Source organism: Phycomyces blakesleeanus, assembly GCF_001638985.1.
Source record: "Phycomyces blakesleeanus NRRL 1555(-) unplaced genomic scaffold PHYBLscaffold_9, whole genome shotgun sequence".
In the NCBI taxonomy this organism is placed as follows: domain Eukaryota; kingdom Fungi; phylum Mucoromycota; class Mucoromycetes; order Mucorales; family Phycomycetaceae; genus Phycomyces; species Phycomyces blakesleeanus.
This window is the reverse complement of record NW_017265142.1, coordinates 814,723-839,109: the sequence shown is the minus strand read 5'-3', so window position 1 is coordinate 839,109 and position 24,387 is coordinate 814,723. Positions and strand designations below refer to the sequence as shown.

Below are 24,387 nucleotides of genomic sequence, written 5' to 3'. Positions count from 1 at the left end.
ACATATAAAAGAAGGGATGCTTATGCACTTGTATGCACCTGTCTGCACCTGTCTGCAGTAGCTCATGTGAACATGATACAGTCTTTTCATGTCGACACAACAAAACTGTAAGAAATATAAAGATAAAATGAATTAGACTTTAAATCAATATTATATGTATAAATGTTCATACTTTGCACCGTCTACATATTAAACGTTTTAAAGTATATGATATAATAATATAACTCTATACATATTGCAGATATAGCATGAAATTTGGTTAAAGTTCTCGATGACAAAACCCTGTACCAGTTAAAATTATAACTTTAAATATACTCTACAGTAGCTATATAACATCTGAACATCATATAGTTAATTAGCCCCTTTTTATCAACATTAAAGTAAATGTTATGATACTCAAGTTCATATCATACTTATTATCATTATCGACTAAAACTTTTGATTGATGCTGTCATCAAAGGTAAAAATAATTTTAACTGTCATTACTATTATTTACCAAGGGGCATTTTTGACTGAAACCGTACATTTTTGAAAAAGGTGTGTTTTAACTCACACTGGCACTTTCAATTAACACCCCTTTCGATCAGTAGTGCTTATCTTGATGATGTCAGTAAAAGAGTATCAGACTATAGCCCTCATTATCTATATCTATTTCTTTAAGTTTTATACATAAACAAGAAAATAATGCTATTAGCTAAATATATATTCACTATCTCAAAAATATTATTAGTATAACACAGATAATATAAATATGTCTTTTCTACCAATGTGTTTAGACAGTACTACTTTTTTTTAACTGTTAATTATTAGAAGGCTGTTTTTCTTTGCCTTTGGTATTAGAGAGTAATTGATAATTTATTTAAAAAAAAAACATAAATTATTTGGTCATTAATTATCCTAAATATACATATACCTCTTTATAAAGCCCAAAGAATATCTAATCGCTCACAAGTAAAGAGTACGTGTCTGTTTCACCGGTGCTCTTTTAATGGTACCCCCTTGTCAACCAAGAAGTATTTTAACTTACATCATAATTATTAATGAAGAAGAATCTTTCCAACCACGGGAATTATTTACTGACAGGTGTTTCACCTAGCATTGACATTACTGTAATCATTGCTATATCATCATTATGAGAGAGAAAAAGAAAAAGAGCTGCAAGCATTTTGGTTAAAAAATAAAGAGTATATAAAGATGTCTTTTACATTTAATAAATAGCACCAAAATCCTTTTCGCAGCTTTATTTTATATATTACATATGTACCAACCCAACCAATATGTCTTCTTCCAATGCCAGCCAGCAGAGAGATAGAATATCTACACAGCAATACCAATGTGATCAATGTGTCTTGTTTTTTGATAACTACCAGAAGCTGCAAAACCACAAGAGAATTCACAGAGGAGATTCAGCAACAATGACTGAAATTGACCAGTCTATTCTGGATGATGTTGACATGTACCATGACGAAAATGATACTAGTAATGAAGATGAATCTGTTAGCAATTCAGGTAATGAAAAGAGCTGTAATTGTATTATTTATTTTCCAATTACTAAATAATGTATTACAGAATATACTATGGAGTCTATGGAGCTTGATAATACTATTTCATATAAGTGCGCATGTAATTTTGAGGACAGTGAGGGTGAAGCTCACATTTACAACAGCAGCCAAATCAGTACAAATACTTTTACCAAGGCCGAGTTGATGAGTATTCATCTGTCTCAATTGATGCTACAGCATAGAATTGCTAGAGCAGCATATAGAGACATTGTTCAATTTATAAACACTGTCATCCGAGACCATGACGATATAATGATGGGTAAAATATTATATTTTCTGTTACCTTGTACTTTAATTCCAGATCACTAACATGTATTGATATCGTTTTTTTTAGAACCTGGGGCTAAGATCAGTCATGGCGAAACTGTTGATGCTTTGCTCAAGTCAAAGTCAAGTGTCAAGGGCCATGAGTATGGTGTCTGCTCTAGTGGTTGTCAATTGTATGGCATTAATGATGACCAGGAATCTTGTGTTGACTGCGGCAAACCGCGATACAAGACTGATCCCAATCAAAGTCAGACACCAGCCGCCAGTATGAAACTTATGTCAGTTGGGGATATGCTTTCTCAAATGTTGGCAGATCCAGCCACAAGAGAACTCCTCTGTTACAGAGCAAACCGGGAATCTGTAGCTGGTCAGCTAACTGACATTTATGATGGTGACAATTACAAGCAGTTGGTGCAGCAGGGCCTGTTCTCCAATCCCGATGATATTGCCATTGGGCTTTATACCGATGGGTTTGTCAATCAAAAGAAAGGCAAAAACTCATATACCATCATCCATTGCATAATATTCAACCTAGACCCATCCATCAGGTAATTAATTAATTTATTACTATTTATTATTATTATTACATTTTTTTTAAAAAAAAATTACTAATAAAATACTTAGATATACCAACAAATACCTTTTGCAACTGGCAATCTTGCCTGGCCCCAAGAAGCCAACTCATTTGGACTCCTTTCTTATACCCATCATCAATGAATTGCGAGATCTTGAGGCACATGGCTTGGTTGTCAAGCACAATGGAGTGGAGCTTTGCAGATCCAAGGTCTATCTTCTGCTTGCTTCTGGCGATATTCCAGCTGTAGCTGATATGGCCCACATTGGTTCCCATACAAGTTTATTTGGTTGCCGTTTTTGTGAGACCAAAGGCAAATTCCCTACTAACAGACGGCATAGCATGTACTTTGATGACATATCCGCCCGGTTAAGACCTTTGCAAGACTTCAAAGTAGGCAACCCTGTAAGTATACAAATGTTCAATTAGCCATCTTTTTTTCATACTAAATAACTGCTTGTAATAGTCGAAGAACATATACCAGCCGAGCATATATACCCAACTCTCAACCTTCTCTGGATCATCATTTTTTGCATTAGATGAACTTCATTTAATTGCAAGAGGGATTGGAAAGCTTGTGTATGACCTGATTACCGTCACCCTCACAAAGGAAACCAAATTTTATTATACCCATCCAGACAATACCCTCAATACCACCGAATACCCTTTTCATATACCAAGAGCAGACCTTGTAACAATCGGAAACTGTATTACCAGCTCACGAAAATATATACCCACCTCATTTCAAGGCAGTTTCGACAACGTATTTGCCAAGATCGATGATACTCGCGCAGTGGACTGGCTTGACTTTCTCTTATACCTTGTCCCCACTTTGGTCATGCCTTATTTACCAAATAGGGCTGTTAAAACAGCTCTATTATCTCTCGTGAAAGGTTGCGCGCTTGCCTTGCAATAGACATTGACATCAGAATTGCTTGATGAGATGGAGTCGTAAGTTATTATACGTCTCATATATTATCATTACAAATAGCTGATTGTTACCATTTTTTAAATATTAATAATAGATACTTCAAGCACTGGCACTCGTTTTTATACCAACAAGTCCAGAATAATACCCTGTCTCGTAGTGTTTTCCGACCAGTGCAACATTACCTGGTCCATATACCCTATATCATCAAGCAGCAAGGCCCCCTGCGATGCTACTCCACTCGCTCAATGGAGAGAGTAATTGGCGTCTTCTCGAAATTGATAAAGTCCAAATCAAAGGGTGGCTGAAACGCCAGTTTTCTCATTGAGCGATTTGCGATTCACAATTATACCAGCACGGCAATCAGCATCTGTGATGAAATCAACCTCATTCGGCCAAAGCCATATGGAAGAGAGAGCTACATGGACCTTCCTAATGATCCTAGTGGTGTGCAGTTGTGAGAGCCATTTCATCAGTTTGTTAATTTGAATGATGATTTGGTGGAAGGTGTAGGCGGCCCTAGTGTGAAGGAAGCTTTATTGAAATACTACCGGAGAACAACAGGCTTGACTGGCCACGAGTTTGGTGACTCTGTTGTTGTTGTAGCTGCACGTCTGTGGATGGACTCGACTGTATATTCCTCATGCATGTACCAAAGAAAGAAAAACGAGACCAGCTGTGGCAACCATTACGTGATGTTTACTTGCCCCTATAGAAAGTAAGTATAATATTTTTCGATATACAATCAAAAGTTGCTTACATTCTATTTATTTATTTATTTTAGCAACTGTAATGTAATTGTTCACAGCTGGCTCGTCGGTACAGTACAGTTCTACTTTCAGCATGTAGATTTCTATGGCTTCCCACACTTTCTTGCTTTTGTGGAGGTCATGAAGGAACATGACGCTGCTGGTCATGACTCATCAGTACCTATCGTCAAACAATGGTCACAAAGCACCCATACACTAGGCCACCAAACGCAACCGACTTATGCAGTTATAAGTGTAAATGACATTTGTCATCAAGTTGGTCTGGTCCAATACCCACCGAATGGAAACCAGTTTTATGTAATCGCGCCCTATTATATCTTTAACAACAACATGCACATTACTAAAGGCAATCTTTCCATTCTGTAATCCTTTTTATTTTTATCTTATTTTTCTATATGCTCTATATCCTTATATCTTTTATATTTTTTATATCATCCTTGTATCTTATATTCTTTTTTTAATTTTCTCTATTTCTTATGTTTTTTTTAATCTCTATATGCCCTGTCTTTCTTTTCTTCTTTATATACTCCGGTTTTTTTTCTATTCTCTATACACCTTATGCTTTTCTCTTCATTCCCTATATGCTCTATATGCCATTACGCGATTTAAATAAAATCAAATTGCCAATTCATCAAGATAAAAAGAATATCTAAAAAAAAAAGAACGTAGTTTAAAAAATAAAAAAATGGCAGTTATGTTACCATTTCGTTCACACATTCCAAAAATTATTAATCTTAATAATTGTTAACATCTTTGATAATCAATAAAACATATATTTCAATACTCAAAGTGGTCATTACAACTTACAAACATTTTTTACAGTATTGAAAATATTGTACAGCAACAAAAAAAGTGTTTTCATGTTACTTTTTTAAATTGCTACGAATGACATTACCATCTTACAACAAACGGCGGAGATTTTATTGGGTTTTGACCAAAAAAATGGCAGTTATGTGCCTAATTTCGGCCCAACTGCCATTCATCCCGCCGTAGTGTTAACCACAGTACTTCTTTATGCACAGTAATATCTTTCTGAGCATTAACCACAGTATAATGACTATTTCTTTAATTAAATAAAAATAATAACTACTGTGGATAATGCGCAGTATTAGTTTAGAAAACTATATAAGACAATTCAATTCATATCAATAAAAGATATCTTTTATCCTCTCTTTGATTTTACGCATACTCCTTGATCCCCAGTGGGTTTGACCAATTTTGGCTGTGTTATAGCATTGTGTTGTTCCTGATCTGAGATGGTCTTCCTTTTACTATAGTAAAGTCAAAAGGTCAAACCCACTGGGGATTGGAGAGTATATGTAAAATCGAAGAGAGGATAAAAGGTACTTTTTATTGATAGAAATTGAATTGTCTTATATAGTTTTCTAAACTAATACTGCACATTATCTGCAGTAAACTATTATACTCTATTTAATTACAAGAGAAGTCTTTTTACTGCGGTTGATGCTCAGAAGATGTTACTGTGGTTAATCTTTACAAGACATTACTGCGGTTCGTTATCTATGAGGTATCTTTGACACACAGAAGTGCTGCGGTCAATTATTCCGATTTCTCGGATTCATTAAAATAATGTCCGACAAGAACAACCCAGATCAAAAACTATAACTGCAAAAGTTGCGCGGACCGGGAATCGAACCCGGGCCCTTCGCGTGGCAGGCGAAGATTATACCACTTAACCATCCGCGCATGCGTGTTTAGTTGCGAATGTTGTAGGTAACTAAAGCTTTGGCTAGTTTCTGTTGGGGGATACCAGATAGTGGATTCCTTCAGTGGTTTGGTCAGGCGGTGAGCCGTGACGGATGGTACCGGACTCGTGGGCGTTGACGTCAATGGTGAGTCGACCGAGTGACGTGTCTCGAGGGACAAGAGTGGTCCCCCAGGTTTCTTGGGAAATCTTGCTCCCGATACCCCTATACTCAAACCCCCCATTACAATCCTGTTCCTTAAAATTAAATATCGTCACTTCAGAAACACCTGTTACCCACTAAAAACATTATACCTCTTTCCCCTAATTTATACACTTCTTTATTGCTGACATTTATTTTACACTATTTTTTATTACATTTTATTAGATTCTATTATTATACTATTATTATATTTTTTTACTTTACTTTACTATATAGTTATTATATAATTACTTTACTTCTATTCTACCTCACTATATTTTTATTTTATCTTTATTCAATTATTATATTTTTACTATACTTTTATTTTATTCTCTCTATAATTTTCTATTCTACTTCTACTATCAACATCAGTTACATATAGTAAAAATTTTCACTTGACTTTCTTTTCTTTTTCTCAAAAAATTATTTTAACCAAACATTTTTGTTTATAAAAGGAACAACTTTTTCAATCAATAAAATCATCATTCTATCCTTGATCTTATTTATTCTTGTCTGTTATTATCATTCATACATAGTGTTCTTGTTCATTGAAGTGTTGTCTGTCAATTTTGATATATTTCGTTTCTCTGTTTTCCACTTTCTGTCTTTCTCAGACTTTGTTATTGTCACAATTTCTATTTTTTTCTTCTCCATATTTTTTCTATCTGTCTGTCACCAATTCTTACCTGTCAAATTTTCTATTCTTTTCCATTCTTATTGTATTTTTCTTCTTGTATTTTGTAATTCACATTACATTTATTTGCCAAGTGATACTGTTACAATCCATAACAAACAAACACATCACGCGTCAGTTTTGACATGAGATGATATAAAAATAGTCAGCGTAAAACAAAATTTTGGTTATACGGCAGTGCAGTGATATTACAGAATTCTGTAATTCTAGAAAAATTATATTTTATTATTATTATTTTTTGATTTTCTGATGGCGGCCAAGGCTGAATAGAAAGCAATTTTTCTATTTATAGAGTAAAACACCAATAAGTATAATAAAAAAGCATCATTCTGTCAACAATAACTTTAGGCAACCACACATCATATCTTATTTTCTCACTATATTTAACTAAATGAATTAACTTGGAATTTATATTATTTTTATTATATATTCTTACAAGCATAATTATCTTTATGATTATAATTATGACTTAATAATTATTTTATTTTATCTGTACTTAATGATAGTAAAGAACAAATCACATTTAATAGATTGTCAATTATACAGATTTTATTATATTTTTTTTTATAATTTTATTTATTTAATTATTCAACAACTTAATTGCAAAACTATAAATATCATAATACTTATATTTAATAAATATTGATTTTTTTTCATCTTATTTTCTGACAATAAGATCTCTTAATATTTAATGCTGTTGATATTTTACTTGTTTAATTATCTGAGTATATTGAGTCAAGTCTATTGAGATTGATTAATAGTACTGTTTTTCTCTTATTTTTCTTTTATTGATTTTATTATTTTTAATTCTGCATTCTCTTTTGAGTTTGTCTGTTTCTCTCTTGTGGAAAAGAGAGGTTATCTTACATCTACAAACTCATTCAAACCTCAAAAACCATGATAACATCACCTGTCAACATTTACCACAAATACAAGCACCACATGCGTTACTTGTGACACAAGTGTTGTAAAATGTTTCAGCATTGACCAAAAATGTATATTTGTTTGATGTGACATCAACTTATGGGCAGACTATTAAGTTATGGATAGTGCAAAGTCGTGACTCTATCTCTGAACATGACAAAATCCGATTTCTTGGATTTATTTTCTCTCTCCCTCTTTTTCCTTTTTTCTTGCTATCGACATTTAAATTCCCGCTGGACTTTAAATGCTTGTCTCCTTTTTTTCTTTTTTTTATTATTTTTGATTAATTCCTTTTGTGATTATGCCCAAAGACCTGTACACTCTTCCAAATAATCATCATTTAGCATAAGATGTATCTAGATTGTCACCTTGAATGCAGTTGTCAATTAGTATATAAGAGAGACGTTTTTATCCCAATAAAATTCATTTAGTTTTTCTCTATATTTCTTTTGAACATTATCACTGAGATTTAGCTATTGTTCTGCGGGATATACTAAGTTGTACACTGTTAGAATCTGCAAGTACTGTCTCGCCATTTGTCTGCTTGTCCATTTGTCCATTTGTCTATTTGTCTGTTTGTCTATTTGTCTTCTTGTTCGTTGTCTGTTTGTCTGCCTGTCCGTTGTCCATTGTCCGCTTGTCCATTTGACTGTTTGTCTGCTTGTGCATTTGTCTGTTTGTCTATCTGTCTGTTGTCTATATATCTGTTTCTATCCATTTAAAGTCCTGTTCATTGTCTAAATTCCTTCTTGTTAGATTGTCCTAAGCGAAATCACAAGAATATAACTATACATATAATATATATTATATTTCTGACCAGTTGCACCACACACCATAACTCAACACGCGTCACTTGTGTCACATGTGTTATAGGCAGGTACAGCTTTTAACCATGTTGTGATGTCTGGTACTGGAAGATCAGTCTGCTCGGTGGGTTTGTCTGGTGGTTTGTTGTGACGTGTCATCCTAGTTATGAGAGGCTGACATCAACAGTTTGTTGATGTGCTGCTGTGCCCTTGGTAGTAAGAGAAGAATTTTTCTATGAACAGAAAAAATCTTGTTTCCGTTCCCTGTTCCGTCAACACACAATACTTTTTCCTTTTCCCTTGTTAACATATTTGTTCACATTGTACTCATTTGAAATCATGGTAACCCATGCTAGTAACATTTCTTTTCTACACTGTACACAATTCATCTTGCCAAAATCTCTGCACAATATCAGTATTTTTATTATTATATTTTTACCATATCTTTATTCATATATTTTATCCTTGTCATATTGATTACTCATTATTCTATTTTTACTATCTTTATTTTTCCAAACTTCTATTATCAATTCTAAATCTTGTCAACTATAAAAGAGAAGCAATTTCATTCAATAAAATATTATCTTTATCCTTCAATCAGTTTCAATATCTCTTTCTTGTTTTCTTCTCTTTGTGATTTATATTATTTTACAATATAATGTATTGGTTCCTTAGTTTTATAAACGTTGTTTGTTGGTTTTGGTTTTCTTGTTGGTTATTACTTTTCTGTTTTGTTATTTTCTTTTTATATACCTTTCCCTTTCTCTTGCTTTTAACAACAATTCTATTGGTTGTTCTCTCTTTTCATACCTGTCAACAATTGCTGCTTATCATCTTTTACTGTATCTGTCTTCTGCTCTATTATATTATCATTGTATTTTATTTGCCAAGTGATTCATTACAATCTACAACAAACCTAATACATCATGTATCATTTCTTTGATGACACGTGTGGGACTTATATTTGGAGTAAACGTTGACAAGTGATATATTATGACTGTTTTTGAGGTTTGTATGGGTTCGTAGATTGAAATAACTTTTCTTTTCCATAAGAGAGAAAAAGACAAACTCAAAAGAGAATGTAGAATTAAAGATAATAAAATTAATAAAAGAAAAATAAGAGAAAAACAGTATCATTAATCAATCTTGATAGACTTGACTCAATATACTTGGATAATCAAACAAGTAAAATATCAACAGGGTTAAATATTAAGAGAACTTGTTGTCAGAAAATAAGACAAAGAAAAATAAATATTTATTAAATGCAAGTATTGCAATATTTACAGTTTTGCAATTGACTTATTGAATAATTAAATAAATAAAATTCACTATGGCTAAAAAAGTGGTAAAATGTTACCACTTTGGTAGCATAACTGCCATTTTTTACATAATAAAAAATGGCAGATACGAGTCTGTATAGCGCAATTAGAGGCACAGTTGCCACTTTTTTTTAAAAGACCAAGGTTCATTCCTTTTTTTTGGTTTTTTTTAGTTTTTTTTTATTTTTGGTTTTCTTTTATGCCCCCCCCCCTTTTTTTGCTCTACTGTATTCAATACTAGTATATCATTTCGCTTTTTATTTGTCATATTAAATGAATCATTTATTGAATTGAATTAAAATGAATTGTAATGGATTGAATTGAATAAGATTTTGCTTCAATTTATGTTTTATTACATGATAGTAATACTACTTAAAACCCGTCTATTGGAACTTGCAAAAAAGACATGATATTATTTGGCTACTGTAGAGTATACAGTAAAAACCCTTTATCCCAAAAGCATTTTATGTGTTTCGAGTACTTTGATATAGACTAGACGACCTTCTTTAATTCTTACTGGTTTCTATAAATATATCAATGTTAAAGGGAAAATAAATAAATAGACATAATAATATAGTGCTTACCTCTATGTAATACGCTTAATAGCTTCAAAAAAATTTTTTTTGCTCTAAAAATATATATATTAGAAAATATTATTAATATGTAAGCTTCATATGTCATTAAAAAGTGTTAGTATATCTACAAGACAAGTGAAAAAAGCAGTGAATATCACTCAAAATTATTACCAAATAAAACCCAAAAAAAATATTCAAGTCATACAATATAAAGTCTAGTTGAATCTAGTTGAAAACTGAATGAACATTGTTTTGTTAACACGAGATGTATGTTATATCAAGATACTTACATAGAATATAACATCTATCAAGTATAACATAGCAGCACAAAAGTATTATTAGTTTTTTTTTGTTCTTTGAAAAAAAAAAGAATCTATTGTGCTTCATTCAAAAATTAATTATAGCAATGCTGCAGATGTTGTACATTAGTTTTCAATGCTGATGACTATATAGATACCAATCACATAAAAAAGGGCAACACATTTTTATTTAAAGAGAAAGAATAAAAAACAAGAGAAAGAAAGAGAAAAGAAGAAAATAAAAGACAAATATAAAAACCAAACTAAAAATATGCTAAAAAATATTTTAAACCAATCAAAACCTCCTACGATCTTTGGCTTCTCTTATGTGCTGGCTCAACACTCATTTCTGCCAGAGGAGACCTTTATAAAAAAGTAAAAAGTTTATATTAGTTTCGTATTGACAGCACCAAACCAGCAGAAACCATGGTAACTTACAGCACATTCGCCATAATAGACGACTCATCACTATCTGTTTCTGACATATTATCAGAAGACAATAAAGAATCATTTGCATCTTGCTGTGCCTTATAATTTTTTTAAACGTTTATTAAAACATACAAATGAAACATTTTAATTAATAAACTTACAATGTTCTTCTTTACCATTCTTCTTTTTTGCTTCTGGTTGTCACTTTTGAAGCTTCCTCGGAGGAGGCTTTTGACACACCACATGCTCTTGCACTTGTAGATAGCAAAGTCATTATCCTTTGCCATTCTCTCTAATTGCATCATGTAGTATTCCTGGTGCTTTGCCAGGATACCTTTCCATTCTTTACTTAAAGCAGGAAAGTCTATGTCAATGAGATTGTGCTTGATTGTGCAGCTCAACATCTTGAGCTGCAATTGTTTCATAGACAAATCGTTGTCTGAAAGAAGTATCAATTAGGGCAAAAGTTGCCTTTCTGAGGTTTCTTTACAATGATCTTTCCACTCCTGCTCATGAAGCAACTGCAACAACAAATTGTATTTCTGGGCTTTGTTTTTCCCTTTGAAATCGCCACCTGTACCAATTACTCGCTTGCCAAGCTGATCAGGATACTCAGTGAATTGAGACCTTTTCACAGACTTGGCAACACATTCAAGAGCTACCAAAAAGGAAGTTATATACCATCATATTAATAAGGCAAGTAAATATACAGATATATAGTAAATGTATCTTATCACTTTGCTCAATGATGCTTTGTTGCATTATACTAAGATCTTTTGCACTGACAGCTGGGACAAATTGTTTGCTAAACTGATCTTGAAGCATGCGTACCATTTGCTTTATTTTGACAATATCAATTTCAATTTTTCTGACAGAGTTTATGAGTGTGGTATTGATATCAGACATTTTTGAATTGTTATTTTTTAAGAAAGATAAAAAGAATAAAAGTTATACTTCCCATTATATATATATATTACAATGTTTACTCATTTAACTTCTTAAAAAGAAATATAACAGCTTAACTGTAAACATGTTGTTACTATGACATTACTTTTTTAATTTTTGATGCCAGAATATTTTACCAGTTAAAATATTGACATCAGTGTAAATGGACTTTGGAATAGTAACATGATGTTTAAATATGATATAGTTAATTAAGTATTCATTATTGATCTTGTAAAGTAAATGTTATGATAGTTATACTTATATAATACTTGTCGTCATTGTTGATCAAGATGTGTTCAGCTAATATCATCATCATTTTTATTGTTGTGATATCATTGTGAGAAATAAAATAAAAGAAAATAACCAAATTGTCCTGAGATAAAGTGTATATAAAGCTTTCTTTTATGTTGTGCAGATATAACCAGAATCTTTTTTACAGTTTCATTTTATATACTAAATACTTACCAAAGCAACCAATATGTCTTTCTCCAACATCAATCAGCAGAGAGATAGATTATCTACACAAACACACAAATACAATCAATGTGTTCTGTTGTTCAGCACTTACTATCAGCTTCAGAACCATAAGAGAGGTTATGAAAACAACTTGACGTCAGCAAATATCATTTCACAATATATTGCAGAGGATGTTGAAATGCAAAATGATATTAGAAATAATATTATTGACAATAATGAATTAGTTAGCAGTTCAGGTAATAATAATCAGTGTAAAATTATTAATAAGTAATCGGAATACTCATTTAATAATGCATTATAGATTATGCTGTGAACACAATGGAGATTGATGAGGCCATTTTTTACAAGTGTAGTTGTAGTTTCAAGGACAGTGAGAGTGAAGCTCACATTTACAATAGCAGCAGAATTGGTAGCAATACCTTTACAAAGGCCAAGTTGATGAGTATTCATCTCTCTCAATTGGTGCTTCAGCACAGAATTTCCAGGGCAGCTTACAGAGACATCGTCTGATTTGTTAATACATTCATTCAAGATCACAATGAAATTATGTTGGGTAAAATAGAATATATATGTTACCTTACACTTTAATTTCAAATTTATAACATGTAGTGATGTTGTTCCTTTTTTTTAGAACCTGGGGCTAAGATCAGCAATGGCAAAACTGTTGATGCTTTGCTCAAGTCCAAGTCAAGTGTCAAGGGCCATGAGTATGATGTCTGTCCTAATGGTTGCCGATTGTATGGCATTAATGACGATCAGGAATCTTGTGTTGACTGTGGCAAACTGCAATACAAGACTGATACTGAACAAAGTCAAATATCAGCTGCCAGTATGAAGCTCATGTCAGTTAGTGATATGTTTTCTCAAATGCTGGCTGATCCAGCCACAAGAGAACTCCTTTATTACAGGGCTAACAGGGAATCTGTAGCTGGTCAGCTCACCAATATTTTTGATGGTGAAAATTATAAGCAGTTGGTGCAACAAGGCTTGTTCTCAAATCCTGACGATATTGTCATTGGGTTATATACCAATGGTTTTGTTAACCAAAAAAGGGGCAAGAGTTCTTACACTATCGCTCATGCTGTTGTATTCAACCTTGACCCATCAATAAGATAATAAATCAATTAATATATTAATTTCAAAAAAAAGTTACTAATAAAAAGCTTAGATACACAAATAAATACCTCTTGCAGCTGGCAATCTTGCCTGGTCCCAAGAAGTCTACCCACTTGAACTCTTTCCTGATACCAATCATCAGTGAAATAAAAGATCTTGAGGTGTATGACTTGGTAATCAAGAGCAATGGAGTTGAGGTTTGCCATGCCAAGATCCACTTGTTGCTTGCTTCTGCTGACATCCCAGCTGTGGCTGACATGACGCACATTGGCTCACATGCCAGTTTGTTTGGTTGCCAAATCTGCAAAACAAAGGGAAAAGCCCCAGACAACAGATGGCACGGAATGTACTTTGAAGATAGTTCTGCTCCTTTGCGACCTTTGGAAGACTTCAAAACCGGCAATCCAGTAAGTATATAACAGTTTAATTAGATTTTTTCTTGTACTAAATAATTGCTTATAATAGATAAAAAATATATATCAGCCAAGCATCTTTAGTGAACTGTCAACCTTCTCTGAATCTTCTTTCTTCGCACTGAATGAACTTCATTTAGTTGCAAGAGGAATTGGAAAGCACATTTACAACTTGATCACTGTGTCCCTTACCAAGGAGACAAATTTTTTTATACCCGTCCAGATGATACCCTCTCCACCACAGAATGCCCATTTTTCATACCAAGAGCTAGTCTTGTGACAATTGGCAACTGTATCACAAGTTTAAGACCATATATACCAGTATCATTCCAAGGCAGTTTTGATAATGTCTTCTCCAAGATTGATGGCACTCATGCAGTAGATTGGCTTGACTTTCTTCTGTACATTGTTTACACTCTTGTTGTCCCATTCTTACCAAACAGGGCTGTGAAAACTGCGGTATTGTCACTTGTCAAAGGTTGTGCACTGGCATTGCAATGGATGCTGACTTTGGAGTTGCTGAATAAGATGGATGTGTAAGTCATAATGCCTCTAACACTATATCACTATATACAAAACTAATCATAACCTTTTTTTTAAAAATAATAATAACAACAATAGACATCTTAAACACTGGCACTACTATCTATCACAACAAGTCCAGAACAAGACTATATCTCATAGTGTCTTCAGACCAGTACAGCACTATCTTGTGCATATACCATTCATTGTCAAGCAACTAGGTTCACTTCGATGCTACTCCACTCGATCAATGGAGAGAGTAATTGGTGTCTTTTCCAAGCTAATCAAGTCTAAGTGCAAGAGCAGCCGTAATGCTAGTTTTCTTGTGGAACGATTTACATTGCATAACTATATCAACATAGCCATCAGTATCCAGAACGAAATTGATCTTATTCAGCCCAAGCTGTATGGTAGAGAAAGTTATATGAATCTTTCTAATGATCCTAGTGGTGCGCAGTTGTGGGAGCCATTTCATTGATTTGCTCATTTGAACAATGATTTGGTGGAAGGTGTAAGCAACCCTAGTGTGAAGGATGCCTTAACTAGATACTATCAACGAACTTTGAGTTTGATGATTTCCAACATTGGTGATTTTACGATTGTTGTTTCTGGTCGTTTATGGATGAATTCGACTATGTATTCATCTTGCATGTATTGACAAAGAAGAAATGAAAGAAGCTGCAGTAATCATTACGTCATGTTTATCTGTCCTTACAGAAAGTAAGTATATCATTTTTCAATATAAAATCAAAAGTTACTTACATTATATTTATTTCTTTACTTTAGCAATGGTAACATAATTGTTTATAGCTGGCTCATTAGTGCAGTGATATTCTTCTTCCAGCATGAGAATTCACTTGGCTCTCTTTGTTTCCTTACTTTTGTTGAAGTAATAAAGGAACATGACGCGGCTGCCCACGACTCATCTGTATCAATCGTCAAACAGAGGTTACAAAACAGCTCAATAGGTCGCCAAACACAATCTACATATGCAGTAATAACTGTTGATGATATTTGTCATCAAGTTGGCCTTATACAATACCCACCAAATGAAAATCAGTTCTATATAATTGCATCTTATTATGTTTTCAACAATAATATGTGTATTACAAAAGGCAACCTTTCTATTTTATAACTTTTTTTATTTTTTATTTTTTATATGCTCTATATACCCTATATTTTTTTTATTCTCTACATGTTCTACATGCCGTTACGCAATTTAAATTAAAATAAAATTGTTAAGTAAACAAGAAGAGAGGTATATCTTTTTTAAAAAAAGACTTGATTTTAAAAAAAAATAATGGCAGTTATGTTTTCATTTCGTTTACACATTCCATAAAAAATTAATCCAAATAAAACTGGACATCTTTAATATTAAATAAAACATATATTTCAATACTTAAAGTGGTCATTAAAACTTACAAACACTTTCTAGACTATTTGAGACATTGTACAGCAACAAAAAAAAACAGATTTCATACTACTTTTTTAAAATGTTGCTAATGACATTACCATCTTACCAAAAATTGTGAAGAAATTATTGGCTTTTGACCAGAAAAATAGCAGTAATGTGCCTATTTTAGGTACAGTTGCCACTTCTATAGCCATAGTGATTATAAAAAAAATATAATAAAAGTTGTATAATTGACAATCTATTAAATGTGATTTGTTCTTTACTATCATTAAGTACAAATAAAATAAAATAATTATTAAGTCATAATCATAAAGATAATTATGCTTATAAAAATATATAATAAAAATAATATTAATTCCAAGTTGATTCATTCAGTTAAATATAGTAAGAAAATAAGATACAATGTGTAATTGCCTGAAGGCATTGTTGACAGGATGATGCTTTTTTGTTGTACTTATTGGTGTTTTGCTCTACAAATAGAAAAATTGCTTTCTATTCAGCCTTGGCTGCCATTAGAAAATCAAAAAAATAATAATAGAATATAATTTTTCTAGAATTACAAAGAATTTTGCAATGTCACTGCACTGCCGGACAACCAAAATTTTGTTAACAGCTGACCATTTTTACAACACCCCGTGTCAACAGAAATCATGGGGGGCTAGCACAGTTTAAAGATTATTTTTTATTATATCACATAATGCTGGTGATCTATAGATCATATAGCTGTGATCAGAACATAATTGAGAAATCTTTGTGATGATCCAAACACTCGGATGTTGGATTTATCACATATAAAAACATATTCATATTGGGATAGCATAGTAGCTATCATCTTGTCAGTATAAAATATATATAAACAATTAAGTAATTAGCCCAATAATTATTACAGTTAGTATTGTAGATAATATCTTAAAGATTGTTCAGATAATTATATCATACTGCCGGGTAAACTGTGTCAGATCGATATGGAGCTAATTTAGTAGGAAGTCCTAAAGCTCTAGTATAAAAGAGAAAAGGATAGCTAAGAGCTAAAGAAGTATGATTTATGACTTGATGTCATAATTGTAACACCAACACTAATTAAGCAGTAAATACACTCTAATAACCAAATATAGTAAAGGAAGAAAGCCTTAAGAAACTAAGACGTAATGACAAGAGCAGATTGTATTTTCTTATAAAAGAGAACACTTTTTATTTATGAATAAAGACAACTGATATATAGTCTCAAAGTATTTCTATATGTCTCTATTATCAAATATTTTATTTTTCTATTGTTTATACCTGAAATACTACAATCTTATTACATAGAGAAGAAAGGAAAAGAGTAGGAAATTATTTTTGATTATTGCTAATTTTTTGATGAAGACTTAAAAAGAAGAGAACGTGCTTCATCACTATGGGAAAAAGGTGGTCTTTTTTGAATTTGTGACTTCATTTTTGGCCTATAATAATCAAAAAATCACCAAAAATCCAAGTTGAAACAAGAAAATCTTTGTTCTTTGAAATGGTTGATAAAAAGCAAATGAATCGCTTAAAATTAAATCTCAGGAAGGACAAATGTCCATTCTAATTAAACATCTTACATTTTTGGTAAATATATATTGGAATTGAGAAATATTGGATGTCAGAAATAAAAAAAAAAGAAAATATCTAAACTTTCTGCTGCTTGGATAAAATTTGTTAAGACAATTTGAAAAAAAAGAAAAATTTATTACAAAAAAAAAACAAATTATATATCACTTAAGGCACCAAGTGTCAATTTTGGGCCACGTTTAAGGCTAGGCCAAATGATGTAATGGCTACCATTGACATTTGATGGCACCAAGCCAACCAACTCTACAATGTCACTGGCATGAATCACTATAGTCTTCGGCTTTACTACAGATGTAATAGGCAATCCATTTTCCAAATGCACACTATATATGGTTATGAGAGCTAGTGGCCATCTCTTCGAGTTGTGTACATGTTGGAAGAATATAACCACCTTTCCGAAGAAATGCTTATATCCTGGACGATAAGAGCGGGATCTTCTGGAGTTCATGTCCACTTGTAGCTGCACATGAATATGACATGCCTCTCTTGTAGAACTTTGGTTGAATGCAGCGTCAATAACACAACCATTAAGATAGGCCTTGCGGCTTGTCTTTATGGAAGGCTCAAGCATACTAAATTCTTCTCCCTTCAAATCATGAAACGTTTTAAGAAGCAATGAAAGATGAGATCTATCTTCAAAGCTATTGAAAATTGTTAAATTCTTCAAAGACCCCCAGAACTCAATCTCACACTCAGCATTGGCAGGATCACCTCCTTCTGTAACAGGCCACCCATCGGTATATGCACTGTAAACTAGAAGGTTAGCTGGTGGAGTTTTTGTGTTTGCAACGGTTGTCAGTTCTGCTACACGCCGGGATTGCGCCAGTCTGATCATGATGTTTCCAGCATTGACACTGACTTGGGAGTTACTCTTGATGGACCTGAAGTACTCACTAATGGCTCTTTCCACGGATCGTGTGCTATATGCTCTTGGCGGGCCATATAGATCAATCATCTGAGGATAATGCTGAATAATGTGCTGGTTAATTGTGAACACGCCAATGTCAATATCTGCTGTAGAAAGAAGACTCTCTAGGAATAAGTTCCATTCTACAAGATTACTAAGAAAAAAGGTAAAAGTAAATTACTATGAAAAATGAAATAAAATATGGCATTAAACATACCTTCTTATCGAGGTTTGATCCTCTGTTGATAACTCCCAGCTCATGAGTAAATTGCATGTTTGAACCAGGCCAAGTAATACATTTTGGGCAACCAAGTCCTGGACACGCTCTGCATCCAATGTGGGGACAACAAAGAGTAAAAAGTCTGCCCAATCCACAGCTCTAAAGAAACTGGCATTCTTTGTCACGTCTCTCCAGGCACCATGCAACAATGTAGGGATTGTGGATTTTGCGGCTACCATTGCAGCACCAATCTCCCTTTGAGCGGCAAGAGAAAGACATAGAGAATGCTTGATTCCATACTTTCCGCGTACAAGTCCCCATATCTGTTTACTGATTCCGTGGCACAGACCATGCATCTCGTCTAACGCGAAAAAAAACGGGCCAGAGAATGTTTCCATTGAGGCTAATGGTGACTGACCATTGAGCCCCTTTCTGTCTGCACTGCTTGCCAGATTGTAGTTTCTGAAACTCTCCAGTGAGCGCGTCTGGGTTCCAGGCAACATGCGGAAGTACTGGCCATGTTTAGGAGTTTGGTCCACTACGTGACAAATATGACAGCCATTCTTACTCGTGTGGCCAACATGGCATGCCAGCTTTGCCAGAGCTGGAATATTGCCAGTGTCCATGAGGACATGTACCTTTGCCCTGATCGTTGTCGGCGGTGTCTTTACTTCCATGCCTTCTGTCTGGAGCAAACGGAGATCTCTCAGCGTTGGCTCAAGAAAAGACCAGATGTCACTGGGACCAGTGCAACCAGGAAGCATTGCTATTTGGATCATCCTGTTTTTCTCATAACGGATCGTCGGATTCAAGTTCAAGACAGTTGCATGAACAATGGTTACTGATCCAGGTACATTGTGTGGGTTGAACCTGTCCATGGACAACGAAATCGCAATATCGTTTTCACCAGAAAACAGATGCTTCATAGATTGGTATACATGACCATCAAAAACATCTGCTTTCTGCCCATCTTGGCTGGATTGGTGGTTATGACGATAGAGCATTTCAGTCCTGGTCTTGTTATCAGCCAAGCACAAAGCAAGCTGTCTGGCCAAAGGAAGCTGTACGATCGATCTCACAGGAACTCTGGTGTCACTTTCGCTAGTTTGGCCATTTTTGTATCTTGCTTCACCGCATTTTACGCATGCGATATCATTCTTGTTGTTGAACTGCATACAACCTCTGATGCAAATGTCGTATCCGTCTGCTTTGATACCCAAGAAGCGCTCAAGAAGCTTGTTTCCAAGGTGTGGGCTGCATGCTCGGTACGTAATATTGATAGAACAATCAAGGATCTGGTTGAAGTGTTCTACAATCTTTTCATGGGCTCGACGAGAAATTCCGAACTCTTGGATCAACTGCATGAACGCGAGATTCTTTTTATCATCGTTGCTGGGAACAGGAAGAGACTGGCTAAAATCAAAGACTAGCGAGGGTGTGGTGCCTTCAATTTTGTCAATGACATTCTCGCATTCTTCTCCAAAATTGTACTATAGTAAGATAAACAACAATAAGTATGATTATCATAATATATGTATTTATGTATCTCACCATGGACTCATCATCTTCAGTACTGTCAATGATATCCATATCTTCACTACTGCGTGTGTTGATGTTTTCTCTGTTTGTTTATCAAAGTATACAGCTAATTAATATACTTTCTATCGTTTTATGTTTTTGCTTTTGATAAGCTTATCCAAAAGCCAAGTTAGGAACCATTGCTGATGTAAACTGGCTTTGATCAGGAAGAGAGACAGTTTGGGAAACTTCATCATTGGCAAGTAATTCTGCCCTATTTGTCATGCATCGTTCGAGACATCTTTTATATGTTCGACTGTTATTAAAGGTCGACTTGCAAGTACGGCATTGGTAACGAGGGGCTTTTGTAATTTTGGACATGTTTGAGGTAGGTAAAAAAAAAACTTTGTTATATAAGTAAGAATAGAATTAATTACTTTCTGAATGTATAGCTTTATACTTAATTATATAAAGACAATGATGTTATATGCATTCTGAATATATGCTCGGGATCTTAAAGAAGTATCTGTATGTCATCAGTGAAGTTACTAGATCAATGTTTCTTCAGGAGTAACCAATAGATTTGTACAAATAATTTGAAACTAATAATTTGAAGCTAAAAAATTGAAGCTAAAGATTTGAAACTAATAATAGTTTCTGGTAAAAAATTTCTCTTTCTTTCTTTTTCTATAACAAACATGTAACTGATTTTTTTTACAATTATGAACAATACAGACAATACAGTGATTCAGTTGCTTCAAGGAATACAAGCTGCACTTATTTCCCTAAAGAGTGGTCAAGAAGCATTGCTAGGCCATCAAGAAGCATTAGAAAAAAAACAAGATGCAATGCAACTTCAAATGACAAGTTTTTATAATGAATTTAAAGATTGGGAATTTCCAGATAGAACTATTGTAACCTCTACCAGTGTAAGCAAATACTATAACAACTAAAGTCCTTTCAATTAATGTCAAACATAATAGACTCTTACTGGCATCATTCCAAGATCCGTATCAAAAATCAACGATATAACTTTAAAGCATATATACAAGATGATAACAGACGATCTTAGAATAGAATTGACTGAGGAAACCAAGAGAATTGTTAACACATGTCACTGCAAAAGACAACCGATTTAAGTAGCTTAATTTTTGTTTAAATCCTCCAAAAATCAGTGGTTTATGTTCAATTATAGTTCGGTATTTGTTACAAAAATTGGTTCATTTAGTTAACCAAATGATGAGATTATAGATACTAAAATCAATAGATAAATTGAGAGTTATAATTCCCCCTTTTCTTGAAATGTTATAATTGTCTGTAATTCTGGTTATATATTCACCCATAACTTCAAACCGTACCTAAATCCTACTTGTTATAGAATTGGCTTTGAACTCTCTACCTCTTAAAAAATTTTATTTGCTTTAATTACATGATATTATTGGATAGACCTCACTAAAATCAACCTAGAATCAGTCTGAAATCTGACAGGAACCAGCATTCAAATGAATGATTGTAAAAAAAAACTTAAATAGATCTTGTTGACATCATCAAGAGATGACGCATTTGAAATAGAATCTCATGGAAAAAATGGTTTTTATTGATTTTTGAATGGTTGGAAAATATATTTAGCTATTTAATATGGACCACTAATACTTCTTTAAAAGTGTGTATCCGAATAGTACGACTTGTATACATGTTATACTTTCATTTATTGGACGGCTTGAATACATTGGATGACCTAACTTATACTATACTTCCCTACCTTATCGGTTTCATGTATTCGGCGCGTTTTTTGGTTTTACACTTCTTTAACTGAAAATGAAATCCTTGGTATTTTCTTGGAGAATATGTTTGTTTGGAACTACATTAGCTTAGAGCAAAAAAAGATACAGAAGTATTAATACAGGTTTCTTTATGAAATAAAATGAAATAACATACTTACTAGATCATTTATGGGGGTTCATAACAAATCTTGCGATAGAATAAAAATCCGTTTGATTGATATTTTCTTTTAAATAAAAAGCAAGAAATAAAATAAACAACTTTATTAATATGTACGCTTTGATTGTAAAGACACTTGAATTACTTACATATTATAGACACGCGTTTGCAAAAGGGGGCAAACCAGTATGACTTGAAAAAAAGGCGTGACATATTTATCTGAGAAGAAGAATTGATAAGTTACATTATTTAAGTTGAGTTATATATATATTACCTTTTCATAGACTGACAATACCAGAAAGTATATAGTGTCAAGAGCAAAATATCTTTTATTACAAAATGGATAGAAGCCCTATCATTTTAAAAATAAAAAATATTTAGTCAGCAAGGTGTTTCATTTTAGTTAGGAGATTGTTTATTACCTGCACTGTTTTGAATGCTTGTTGAGTGTATTGTTTATCTAATATATATTAAGATGATTCTAAAAGCCAAAAGTATTAATAAAAGTTGAGATCTTAAGAGTAAGCTTACCAAGACATATAAAAAGAGACAAAATGAGAAGAGCAGGTTAAAGAAAGAGAAAATAAAAAAGAGGGGCGCGGTTATTCTATTAAATACGAATTTGGGGTTTTTTTTAAAAATAAATAAATCAAAAAATAATTTTTGTCTGTAACTTAGAATTGAAAGAAAACGCAGTTGCACTATGCCAGCAGCTAATACATATGAAAAACAGAGTATAGTATAAAATCATATTATTCAAATACTAATACATAATATAAGAATAAAACATGGATTGAAAATTAAATTAAAGAAACACATAAAATACTCACAACAAGAGTGGAAACATTCAAAGCTGTTCTTGTTACGTAATAGATCATGGTGTTCTCTGAGAAAGAATAAAACTTAAAGCCCAAATTAAACATAATATAAATAGACCCTTTGGATTTAAAAAAAAACAAGCTATTCTTATTATTCACAATGTCAAGAAATCTCAATAACAATTCAGTTAACAATGATTTTGGTGAAGAACCTTCTGTGGGAAGGTAGATTAAAACCAGGCAGTCTTCAATTTTCTTATATTAATTTTATTTTCGTTTTTTATAAAAATCAAAAAAAAGCCCACCAAGAAATACCAATGATATAAGGACGATAATGTTGCAACACTCACAGGGAACAGTGAGCAATCAAAGACCACTAGCACTAAAGAGAGCTCAGTTGAATCTTGAAGGTGATTCGTCGGGTAGAACTCGTAACATCCATGATGTGTACGAGAAACTTGATACCATGAATGGTGTCTTAAACACTGTTTTGAAGAACACATCTTCTGAGAAAGCTGAAACCACTGCTAGTAATGCAGTTGAGCAAGACATGTCGCCTGGACGTCAACCAACATTGGATGTAAGTAATCATAATATGTTTTTATGTAGATAGAATTTAATATACATTCATATTATAGCAATTGTTGCGCGATTATTTGAGTGAAGAGAAATTGTATGACCAATACAATACCAATGAAAATAAAAACAGTGAGGGAAACAGACTCGTTCTGAAGTCTGTTACCGATTACCTTCGTCGTCAAGAAGAGGGGAAAAAGGTGGACTTGCCAACTCTTCGAACTAAGATTGTGCGGCACATTGGCAACAGAAAGTTGCAAGAAAAAAAAACAGGAGAAAAGAAGCAGGAAGAGAATCGACGGGCCTGTCTTTGTCAGTGACGTGTAAAGGTAAAAAACACACGCACACAATATACTAGATGTGATATTAAATTAGAAATATTATATATTTATATATAGTCGTGTGAAAGAAGATAATCTGCCTTGAAAGCCAATCGGGCACACTTTGTGAACAGCTTTGGAGAGAATGTTGACAGTATTCTCCATGCTGATTACATGTCAGACCTTGAGAGTGATGACGAAAGAGAAGAAGAGGAACAGGATTCGTCCTCAGAAAAGAGTTTTTTTTGGAGATTCCGCCCAAGCTGGAGAAGCGAAGAGGTATAGTACAAAAAACTATTTTTTTGGATGGTGTGTAATAATACTTACATTGACATATAGGGAGATAGGTTCGTTGATGAACTTGATGCGGATTATGAGGCAGCTCATGATAAGAAAAATAATACCCATCCATTCGAGCATAAATTTAAAGGAATAAGAGATAAGCAGCTTAGTAAGACCAAGGCAAACAAGCTGCCATCATGGTCAAAGAAACAATAAGACAATAAATCAAACATTTTCTAATAAATTGATAAAAGAGTGCAAAGTGGTATTT

General features: G+C 33.2%; 7 protein-coding genes and 1 non-coding gene across 8 annotated transcripts; 4 read left to right on the top strand and 4 right to left on the bottom strand.

Annotated features, from left to right (window-relative positions):
• Positions 1–4,015: 4,015 nt before the first annotated feature.
• PHYBLDRAFT_158684 (hypothetical protein) lies at positions 4,016–4,737 on the top strand. Its single transcript, XM_018433836.1, has 2 exons — positions 4,016–4,049; positions 4,116–4,737. The coding sequence occupies exons 1-2, from the start codon at positions 4,027–4,029 to the stop codon at positions 4,465–4,467; spliced, it is 375 nt and encodes a 124-aa protein (XP_018292397.1). The 5' UTR covers positions 4,016–4,026; the 3' UTR covers positions 4,468–4,737.
• A 984-nt stretch (positions 4,738–5,721) lies between these two features.
• On the bottom strand, positions 5,722–8,591 carry PHYBLDRAFT_144804 (hypothetical protein; the record flags this gene model as incomplete). The annotated part of the gene is made up of 2 exons (XM_018431295.1): positions 5,722–6,032; positions 8,480–8,591. The coding sequence occupies 2 exons, from the start codon at positions 8,589–8,591 to the stop codon at positions 5,722–5,724; spliced, it is 423 nt and encodes a 140-aa protein (XP_018292396.1).
• PHYBLDRAFT_t118 lies at positions 5,738–5,808 on the bottom strand. Its single transcript has one exon. It is a non-coding gene; the product is annotated as a tRNA-Gly (tRNA).
• Positions 8,592–10,930: 2,339 nt separating the features above from the next.
• Positions 10,931–11,960, bottom strand: PHYBLDRAFT_144803 (hypothetical protein; the record flags this gene model as incomplete). Its single annotated transcript, XM_018431294.1, has 5 exons — positions 10,931–10,988; positions 11,064–11,152; positions 11,216–11,493; positions 11,545–11,712; positions 11,792–11,960. 5 exons carry the CDS (start codon positions 11,958–11,960, stop codon positions 10,931–10,933), a joined length of 762 nt encoding a protein of 253 aa, XP_018292395.1.
• A 517-nt stretch (positions 11,961–12,477) lies between these two features.
• On the top strand, positions 12,478–15,005 carry PHYBLDRAFT_167768 (hypothetical protein; the record flags this gene model as incomplete). Its single annotated transcript, XM_018435719.1, has 6 exons — positions 12,478–12,712; positions 12,778–12,918; positions 13,108–13,495; positions 13,645–13,999; positions 14,153–14,541; positions 14,627–15,005. 6 exons carry the CDS (start codon positions 12,478–12,480, stop codon positions 15,003–15,005), a joined length of 1,887 nt encoding a protein of 628 aa, XP_018292394.1.
• A 2,665-nt stretch (positions 15,006–17,670) lies between these two features.
• PHYBLDRAFT_144801 (hypothetical protein) lies at positions 17,671–20,560 on the bottom strand (the record flags this gene model as incomplete). Its single annotated transcript, XM_018431293.1, has 4 exons — positions 17,671–18,595; positions 18,659–20,151; positions 20,213–20,282; positions 20,394–20,560. 4 exons carry the CDS (start codon positions 20,558–20,560, stop codon positions 17,671–17,673), a joined length of 2,655 nt encoding a protein of 884 aa, XP_018292393.1.
• A 341-nt stretch (positions 20,561–20,901) lies between these two features.
• PHYBLDRAFT_71385 (hypothetical protein) lies at positions 20,902–21,318 on the top strand (the record flags this gene model as incomplete). The annotated part of the gene is made up of 2 exons (XM_018442459.1): positions 20,902–21,108; positions 21,163–21,318. 2 exons carry the CDS (start codon positions 20,902–20,904, stop codon positions 21,316–21,318), a joined length of 363 nt encoding a protein of 120 aa, XP_018292392.1.
• Positions 21,319–23,098: 1,780 nt separating this feature from the next.
• PHYBLDRAFT_144799 (hypothetical protein) lies at positions 23,099–24,332 on the top strand (the record flags this gene model as incomplete). The annotated part of the gene is made up of 5 exons (XM_018431292.1): positions 23,099–23,163; positions 23,239–23,518; positions 23,577–23,826; positions 23,944–24,113; positions 24,174–24,332. 5 exons carry the CDS (start codon positions 23,099–23,101, stop codon positions 24,330–24,332), a joined length of 924 nt encoding a protein of 307 aa, XP_018292391.1.
• Between the last annotated feature and the right edge of the window lie 55 nt (positions 24,333–24,387).